This window comes from Electrophorus electricus, chromosome 7 (genome assembly GCF_013358815.1).
Source record: "Electrophorus electricus isolate fEleEle1 chromosome 7, fEleEle1.pri, whole genome shotgun sequence".
Lineage (NCBI taxonomy): Eukaryota > Metazoa > Chordata > Actinopteri > Gymnotiformes > Gymnotidae > Electrophorus > Electrophorus electricus.
The window spans coordinates 2,576,460-2,586,350 of record NC_049541.1 but is presented as its reverse complement, the minus strand read 5'-3'; the positions used below and the strand labels follow the sequence as shown (position 1 = coordinate 2,586,350).

The 9,891-nt window shown below is 43.8% G+C and overlaps 1 protein-coding gene across 4 annotated transcripts; it reads right to left on the bottom strand.

The window, feature by feature from the left end:
* Positions 1–2,488: 2,488 nt before the first annotated feature.
* zmp:0000000521 (spindlin-W) lies at positions 2,489–7,943 on the bottom strand. 4 transcript variants are annotated; one of them, XM_027017431.2, is made up of 5 exons: positions 7,848–7,943; positions 6,899–6,940; positions 5,302–5,549; positions 3,953–4,186; positions 2,489–2,856 (listed from the first exon to the last, which is right to left on the bottom strand). In XM_027017431.2, the coding sequence occupies exons 2-5, from the start codon at positions 6,916–6,918 to the stop codon at positions 2,651–2,653; spliced, it is 708 nt and encodes a 235-aa protein (XP_026873232.1). In that variant the 5' UTR covers positions 6,919–6,940; positions 7,848–7,943; the 3' UTR covers positions 2,489–2,650. The 4 variants fall into 4 exon arrangements, with proteins under 4 accessions (XP_026873232.1, XP_026873233.1, XP_026873234.1 ...); XM_027017432.2 differs by having other exon boundaries at positions 6,899–6,952; positions 7,848–7,935; XM_027017433.2 differs by having other exon boundaries at positions 6,899–6,937; positions 7,848–7,929.
* Between the last annotated feature and the right edge of the window lie 1,948 nt (positions 7,944–9,891).

Below are 9,891 nucleotides of genomic sequence, written 5' to 3'. Positions count from 1 at the left end.
CTTTGAATTGTCTAATGATACAGGTTATGTTTAAATCCCATGCTATAACAAAGTGGATATGCCCACTAAAGTGAACTTGATACCATTAAAAGTGCCACTGCTACCTCTATATGAATAAGTGAACTTGAGTTCAGTACTGCTAAAGGTGTCATTGCTACCTCTATAAGGGAAGGCAATAAATAAACTCACTGGGCCCAGACCCTAATTTCAACATTTTACCTGATCTGGCCTCGGGTGAACTGGGTAGAATTTCAGGTTATAACCACCACAATTTAACAAACGACAACAGCAACAAAAACCCCACTCTTCTTTTGAACAAAACAGCGCATGAACCGGACCATGAGCAGTTCATGACTCAGCCAGGGCACAACCAGAGAGAAGAGCATGAGGAACAAGACCCACCCACTAGTCAGTGTTGCTACACAACTGAAACAACATTTTCAGTATGGACCAATTGTATTCTGATGGGAATAATTCATCAAAGAGAACAGAAATGCTAACGGCATGCGGGCAATCTGCTTCCACAAGCAATTTCAGCATCCTTTCAAAAAAGAGAACACCCTTGTTTAGCGGGAAGAACATATCTGGCTCACATTTCCGTCAAGTAGCTTTGTAATCGGATGTTGTCTTGCTAGCTATATGGCCAAAAAAAATCTGATTTTAAAATCAACTTGTTCATTTAGCTACTTCTATTCCAAAATGACTCAAAAATAATTCCAAATGGCCCAGCGAATATAGATACCAACCTTCCCAGAATACTCACTGAAACAGAAGAGGCCATTGCTCTGATTCAGGTTCAACAGCTAGTGTTTTCTCTGTTGCCAAATCATTTTTCTAGCTCTATAGTTCTGTATGATGTATTCAAATTAGTTATTAGCATAAAGGGATTTTATATTCCTAACTATTGTTGATGCTCATTAAATGTTATCCTGTCATCTGAAACGACCCTCCAGTTCAGGAAATTAAAGGAAATCTATGCAAAATTCAACCAATATAGTTTGTCAATATAAGAACTTTTTTTTTTTTTTGGTCTTATCCAGCCTGCTGGATAAATTTATTTTAAATCAAACATTAAAGCAAATCTCAGTTCAATGAGCTAGATACAAGCCAAATAATCATTGTTCCTACAAGGGAAATTTAGTAGTTTAATAATTTAGGCAACTGAGCAAGGTTCAAAATGCTTGCGTAATATCTGCCAGACAAATGCGGAATAATTCAATTAAAAATGATTATTTTGGCGGGGGGCGGGGTTATACTATCAAAATCATTCATCCGTAATCATTGTTCATTAAGCAGGAGGGGGGAAAAGCTTATTTTTCATTACGTACCAAATGATGCTCAAAGTTTCGGTTTCCACAAGTTCTGGTGTGGCGCTCAGACACGGACGCTAATGTTTTCAGAAAAGCACGAATACTTTTCTGCTACTCGTGTGAACGATTTCACTAAGGGAAGAAGAGACTACCTCTACACATCTAGGACCGCTATGCTAATGCTACACGAGGTTTGAATTAGCTTTGGATGGCGCCGGGCGCTGGCTTCCAACCGCACAGAGCAAGGGATGTCTTAATCTGCAGTCTCACCGCAGGAAGCTTCTAGATGAAAGATATCAGATTGTCTGCTCCATTTTCTGTGGGAAGTGTAGCCATCTTGAGCTCAGAGTGCAAGATCACAAAAAGACTGGAATTTAACTGAAAGTGCTACACTTGTGCCAATTGCAATACTAAATGATAAACTAAACTGTGATATAAAAGCAACATCTTTTTAGCTAATTTAGACAATAAATAGTTGTTGCTTTTTAGAAATTAGAACTTTCCTCTTTTTTAATTCAAATTGTATTCGTGGTCTGACTATTCCTCTGTACAGTTGTGTCAAAGACCACTGAATTTCACGCAGTCAATAAATAGTTGTCTCAATACTAACTATTTAGAAATTATAACGTCTTCTTAATGTGAATTCTATTCATCATCTGAATATTTCTCGGTTCAGTTGGGTTGAGGACCACTGAATATGATGCTGACGAGGAGACAAAATCATTTACATTTACATTTTACAGGAATGAAAATCAACCCGCGCTGAGCGCAGAGACAAATGACAAATTACTCAAACCCTAATTTGACCTCGGTTGGAAAGTGCTGACTTCATCAACTTCGGCATTTCTGCAATGTCACGTTTCAATGGTTTATAACTATCACTGAAACTTATGAAAGTATTATTATTACACATCAATAAATACACTGGATACATCTGGCAACACCCCTGCTTCCAAATTCTAAATTGTTAAAGCCCCAATCTGGAATCGCTTCACCGAGGACGAAGCGTCTTCCGCTGACGCGTTTGGAGCTAGTCCCGGCACGGCTGCGGCGGCATTTCAGCGATTCCACAGGGGCTTTGGGGTTTGTCCTCTAAGCTTGCGTCAGCAGCATGACGTCCATGGATATGACGCGTGAGTTTACAAACCACAGAGGCTGAGGGTCGACCCCCCCCCCCCCCCCCCCCCCCCCCCAAAGCACCTGCCCACCGTAGCAACGCGCGGTGGAGAGAGAACGATGAGGAGAGGAAACTTCGGGGAGGGGTGTGGGAAGGATGGGGGTGAAGGTGAGCTATGTTTTCTTGTTCTTTTTTGTTTTCTTCTTTCTCTTATATTTTCCACTTAGGTCGTCTTGACCAGGTCGTAGACGTGAATGTGGAAATCGTCATCGTATTTGATGTAGTAGACCGAGGGCTTCGCGGGCACTTGGTAGATGACCAGGCCGGTCCGCTTCACCCCTTTATCTGTGACATACTCCACCTGCTTACCCACAAGGCTCTCTGTCTCCTCGCCAGGCTTCCGGTCTGCAGGCAGCAGGTGTTTGTTCTCTGAGGAGCAAACACAAGAAGAAAACTTGGGTGAGACTTTTCCCTTTTTTCCTCCTTCCCCATTGTAAGGTCTGACCAGTTTAACCCGTCATCTATGTGACGAACAGCGTGACAGCTAGCAGGAAGGCAGGGTTAATAACACGCTTCCTCACACGTGCATCTTTTTCTACCCTACAGGACTAGTGAACATGCCTGAAGGTTAGGGTTACCGACTTGATTTCTAACATGTGTTCCAACCCGAGAGAGAGGAACTACGCGGCCCCTCCCACCGCGGAGAATGGCACATGGAGCACTGCTCGGGCAGGCTCCCGGGAGCCACACCTGGATGCTGTGAGAAGGAAATGGCTGTGTGGTCGTTTCTTTCAACTTCATCTTTTCCATCCTAATCAGTGTTGTGTGAAAGCCTGGTGTCTCTCGCTCCAAGAACAAAGTCCGTACCAGCGCTGACGGGTGGAGGAGGTCAGTGCAGCACAAAAGCGACGATGCAACAGTGAACGGCTTCTGCCCTTCGGTTCTCATTTGCATTCAAAAGCTCTAAACCAATCTAATGTTTTAACAAAGATGACTAAGGTTTACATGTCCCAGTACAATCGACGGTGCCATGCTAATCCGGACCTAAACCAAATTCGGCTAAAGCTACGCACCAACTTGACAGTGTTGAAGAAAGCAGATAAGGAGACGAGGTTATTCCGTCTCCTTCAGGTGTCACGGCTGCAGAATCGCTCACAAAAGGCTTTGCTGAGGTTACTGAACGCTTAACACATAAGGTGACACCTTTATGAAAAACATCCCAGCTCACACACTTAGGAGGACACAGCCAAAGAAGCGAAACTGTTCTTGTGTGTGTTAGAATATCTTCCTGTCAGCCAACAATTCTAGCAACGCAGTTTAAATCCAGACCTAGTGCCAGAACAGACTGGATTTTTAATTTTAATCGTGGCATATGGTGGCTAGGTAGTTCAGTGTAAGATAATAATGCACTGCTTCCTAGAATCGCAGCACCGACGACAAACGAAAGCTGGCCTGGATGGGTCAAGCGGGTCTTCGCAGCTGGAGGGGAGCAGAGCAGGCCGGTCAGAAGGCCCCAGGGACGCACCTGCTTCGGGTAAAATGCGCAGGTCTCCGTCCTTGTAGTCGTCCCACAGCTGATACATGTAGAGCACGGGGTCCTTCTCGTATGTGATGTAGTACCAGTTGGTCATGATGGGGGCGCGAGAGAGCACCATGCCCCTCCACTCGTTCTTCTCCCCGTCTTCTTTCTCGAAGAGGTGCTCCACGGCCTTGCCCACCAGCTCCTCTGTGTCATGTGGTACTTTGATCTTGTTGTTCACTGAATGAGAGAGCAGATGTGTTTTTTTCCTTAAGCCACCGACTGAGCAGAGCTTCTGAGGCTAAACGCGTATGTATTGTTAAGGACAGAGGACGAAATACTGAAAAATGTGCGGCGCCCTACAAGCAGAAAAGTAAAGCACGTGACGACGTACGACGTCTTCATAAATCAAAGACACAGCACGCCCTCGTCCATATTTACATTAAAATTAAATGTGGGATAAATCAAACTATTTTTCAGTGCTTGATATGTAACGCCTACTAACCAAACAATACAGAAACTCAAATGCAACGCAGGGCACTCAGTCTTAAGAGTGAACGGACGCTGGGCTAAGACTGATACTGACAAGAACAAACCGTTCACTTTGAAAGGCATAGAAATACAAACCTGCACACAATCATGCACATAGAGAAACATTAAAAAAAACAAAACCAAAAAAAATCAGCATTACGTCACATTTCACCTACACAGACCCAGCTTGTGTTAACCTTTCCTTCTGGGCAGCACAGAAACTCCAAGCTCGCATCTCATGGGAAAGCGTTTTTTAACCTGAATATCTGACTAAGGTATTTCAAGTTATTGCACCAACAAAACCCTTATGCACAGGTCTCCAGTCCTGGCCTTACTGCTGGAGTAAGTTACACTCCACAGACCCGTCCACCAAACCATATGGGACAAACCCCCCCCAGCTGGCTGATGGAGTCTGTCACATGTCATTTAACCTGCCTGGTGTGGCTGATTGTATTTTGTATTTGTCCTGTGCTATATTTATTATTGTTTATTTAATGTTTGTTTAATGCCATTTTGCACTATATTGGACAGTTTGCACTTGTGTAGCATGTTGTCTGTTGCACTGTTGTTTTTATGTTGCACCATGGTCCTGGAGGAACATTGTCCCGTTTTTGTTGTGTACTTGTATATAGCTGAAATGACAATAAAAACCTCTTGAACTTGAACTTGATTAAGACAAAATAAGACCCAAAGTCAAGGATAAGACAAAGAGTCCAGCTCATGTCCAATCTGTGCGCGCATTCACGTTTCAGCTTCCCGTTTTGTTCCCCAATGCCTCCCCTCGTGCGCACGCATGCACGGCAAGGGATCCGGGTGCCACCCACCTACTTTCTCGCTGAGAACCTGCAGGTTGGATACACGCTCGTCCTTGAAGAGCTCGATGCCGTAGACGCAGTCGAAGCCGTCGTACTTCACCATGTAGAGCGAGGAGTTGGTGCCCAGCCGCTCCAGGACCGTGCCCTTCCACTTGGTGAGCGCGCCCTTTTCCCGCCAGCCGTGCTGGATGCGTTTGCCCAGCAGACAGCTGGGGTCCGGGACCAGCGTGTCGCTCAGCTCCCCGCTGCTGCGCTTCCTGCATGGGGCGGAGCAGGAAGGAAACCCGTTAGTGCCTGCGTGTCTGTGTGTGAGAGACACGCAGGTACATGCTCTAAGACAGGCAGGACCTGGGGGGGCACTGCGAGCAGTAACACTCACTAGTGGTTAAACAGCCTGCTGAAATAATGAGCATTTAGTAATGATGTTATGATTACGACTACACACGCGATGGCTGTCTTCTCTACAGTGATTGGCCAGTTCTCACCGTGCCACTTTTGAACCTTAAAAGGAAACAGTCCTGACCGCATTAATTTCATTGCTACCATGAATAAAGTAAACTGAGAAATTACACGCACCACCTTCCCACGGTAGGTGTAAAGTTATCAGTAGCACGTGATATAAGAGCAGGATGAGTCACAGAGCTACACTCAGCAGTGACAAAGACTTAAATCAGTATAACCACAAAACATGGCCGTATCATATAGACACGGCCGTATCACTATAACGCCACCCCGCGATATGAGTCGTCCTGATTAGGGGCAAAGATGGACACGGCCATATCTGAGACCATGTGACAGAGCCCTTATCCAAACCTGCTTGCACAAACCTTTCATGTGTGACAAGATTCAGTGTAAAGATGACGTATTATAGACAGACTGGTTTCAGATATGATTCAGCCATGACCATTTTCAGTAGTGAGACATGTGTCAACTAGGTATGCTCTGAAAATCCAGAAGAGAGGCACTAAGTACTACTTAGTAAATCAATACTACTTAATTAAAGAAATGTGGAGACATTTATATACACTTAGTACAGATATACACAATATAATTTAAAAATAATATCACACGTGTGTGTGTGTGTGTGTGTGTATGTGTATATATATATATATATATATATATATATATATATATATATATATATATAAAAATATATGTGTGTGTGCGCACGTGTGTGTGTGTGTCCCGTTTCTGTGAAAACCTTGTGTACTTCTTGGCAATCTTTTCTACCTCCACATCTTTAACTACAGTAGACTGCAGTAACACTCCAACAGACCGTGTGTGATGCATGCTGTTTACTCCTTGTAAACCACATTTTGATGCAGTTGCAAAATCTGGAAGCATATTTAGGTTTAGACGTGATCGGGAACACAATGCAAATAAGACTGGACTTTTTTGTTGTTATCCCGGACTTCTTCTATTTTTATTATAGACACCACATAGTATGTTAGTGTGAGCATTGTTTGTGTCAGATATAGTCTACTACACTCCAATCTCTAGTGTGTAGTGTGTACCACGTTCTTCTAAATCACGTGGGTTAGCACCTTCCTGGTGCAGCTCACATGCTGACGTTTGTTCGTCCTACATTAGGAGGGGTGACACTTACCTACCCCTTTTCTTGGACATGTTTCCAGTTCAACAACGGCTGCTGGCAGAGAGTCAAAAAAAACAAACAAACAAACAAAAACAACAACAACCCCCCACACACACACACACACACACACACACACACAAAAGATTAAGGGTAACACACAAACGCCGAGACAGACCATGTGTAATAAACAATCGTACAGCTCACAGTTATAACTGCATTAGCTACGAGCCAGCCAAGCCGTTATCCTGACAGATCCTGCCACGCCGAGCAGGACCGCAAGTCTTTCCCGTTATTTCCCGTAAGGTTGAGGACTTATAGAACCAGTCGATTCCACATTGGCGTGTTTTTTTTAAAGCGCTTTACTGTCTCTCAGGTTTGGTTTGCGACAGACTAAATAGCTGCACCGCCGGATGTCAACAACATCGCCCATATTGCATAACCAACTCCCTTCAAATTAATGTGATATCGCAAAAGCAGATTGGGTTTGCTTTAGTTATTATTAAAATAATACATTCCGTTACTGTGAGGACACAAACCCGATGTTTAGTAGTTCATCGCACGTGGTAATACTGCGGCATAACAACAGGCTAGCTGGCTAGCTTAGCACGTTAGCTTGCTGGCTAGCATTTTTTTTTACTGCAGTTACAACAAGCTGCTTGTCTTTATATCCGAGAACAGGCATCTGCGCTTCGTCTACGCTTGAAGAATGAAAACGGCTCCAGCAAAATGTGCCACAAGTGCACGTATCTAGATAAATGACTACCATATTTACCGCCACCACAGACCCGACGAGCTAGCTGCTGTAGCCTTGCTAGTTACGCGAGGCGCCTCGCTATAATCGTCTTTATCATGGCAACAGACAAAATTATCGCTACTGAAAGGTGTCCTTTACGAAACCGACTACGATTATCGAGTCTTAAAGCCTCCCTGGGCATATTTTCGGGCAGTAAAGTTTTTTTACCTGGCCTCTATTTTCATGTCTGTGATGTACTTCCCTCTGCAGAGACTCGGCCACCTCATGAACTAGCCCTTGCGACGTCAGGAAGGTAGCTTAGCGACCAGGCACCGCGGGCCGGACTACAGAAACCAGAGTGCAGGGGCGCGGAACATTGGGCGAAACATGGACATTATCTTCGCAAGGTACTGTGGGATATTGAGTTATTTTTTCTTTAAAAAATAAAAACCATCCCTTCATGCTAGAGGGTGTAAACTTCTAAGGGGACCTACGCATTCCATCACTTACTATTTAAGAACAGACTGATGAGTCCCTGGTGAACTGTTCAAAGCACGTACACACATATAACTATAACCACAGTATTTTAATGTGTGCGCATTTCAGCCATGCCGTGTTCACGACAAAGAGAATGGTCATCATATATTGCATCCGTGTAAAACCCAGCGAAATAGCACATTTAATCCCCACGCGTGATTCAGAGCAATTATACTGGTTGTAATACCGGTTATAATTTGAAAGATTAAAGTGGAAGCATACAGATACTGTGACAATCTGGAACAATGCACATTAGAAACAAGAATCCTTTAGTGACTGCTTTACTCGCTGAATACCGCAAGAGGGCGCACTCTCTCTATGCTAAAAACATGAAACACCAATGGCACCAAGAGGTGTGAGGAGTTGGGTTTGACATTTTTTAAAATTACACTGCGGAATTAACGCACGGTCAAATTACCAGTTGTATTTGGTAACTATCTGTCTGTGGTTATTTCTCAGTTATCTCTCTCTCTCTCTCTCTCTCTCTCTCTCTCTCTCTCTCTCTCTCTCCCTCTCTCCCCCTCTCTCCCTTCAGTCTGAGTATTCAGTTTAGATTGCCAGCAGTTTTTTTCCCCTATTGTCCAAGATCAGACTTTTCCCTCTAGCATTCACACAAAAAGGCCATGCTCAAGGGCATCTGTGCCTTTGGTTGTCACAGCAACAGTCTAGTCTCTGTGAACATTAAACATTGTATTCGAGTTAAGCCTGCACATGTGTTGTTATTATTTGTGTGCTTACGTGCATAATTCAGGATACAGAACACAACACATCCATGAACACATATGGGGTTATTTTTTTCAGAGAAAAACAGATAAGCTCTTCATCAATGGTAACTCCTCATCAGATACTCTCTGAAATGCAAATTTAAATGTAAGAGGGCAGTTTTCAGTCACTTTTGCCAAATTTGACATCCCCCATTCTATAGTTAAGCAACAGTGGTGTATCTGAATTTGTTTCGATGCTCAGAGTATTAAATGGACGTGTATTAACTTCATCCCACTTATTTTATTTAAAGAGTTGCTCTGTGGTTAAAGCTGATTTCTGTAATGTAATAGATGAACAGACATGTGAGTACGTGACCCGGTCTCTAACGCAGAGGAAGGTTAGTCTGTTGTGTCAATGCTTTCAGTCCTCCACATAAAAACCAAGGTTGGATGAGGGTCATGTGACCAGGAGAGCCTCTACAGGTCATGTGACCAGGAGGGCCCATACAGTCATTCTCTCTCTGTGGACTACTGGACAGAAATAGTGTGTTCTCACTCTCTCTCTCTCTAATATTTATCTCTCTGTAGGGGATTGTCTTCCTATAGTGTCCTACAAAGTGTACCTACAAAGTAGCTCTGCCATCACAGTCCATCATTTTAGTTTTTAATTATTACTCATTAATTAATTGGCCATGTCAGCTAACACTTTATGTGGTTGGCAGCATGTATTTGTTCCTTATCCGCAACCTGACTCTCTGTGTGACTGGCCGTCCAAATGCACAATTGGATATCTGCTCTGTAGGAGGCACTGGTACTTTGAATTGGATGGTGAGTTGGTCCAGTAAGGCACACACCCTCTGGAGATCTGCAGACCTGATTTTGCTGCCTGATGGATTCCTCCTTCCTGACAGAGCCACTCACTGTTATTGGATACCAAGAAACCAAGGACACGCTAAGAGGCGAGTTGCGTGTTGCTGCAGTACAACACGTCACGCGTTCTGCAGCTGCGTATAAGGAGACATGGCTTCAGT

Bases quoted from the DNA above. Each gene is read 5' to 3' on its own strand.
- zmp:0000000521 (XM_027017431.2), bottom strand. From the start codon at position 6,918: ATGTCCAAGAAAAGGGGTAG. The intron at 4,187-5,301 runs GTGGGTGGCACC...TCTCTCATTCAG, and splicing joins GGTTCTCAGCGAGAAAGTAG to TGAACAACAAGATCAAAGTA. The intron at 2,857-3,952 runs GTGCGTCCCTGG...TTTGCTCCTCAG, and splicing joins GCGCATTTTACCCGAAGCAG to AGAACAAACACCTGCTGCCT.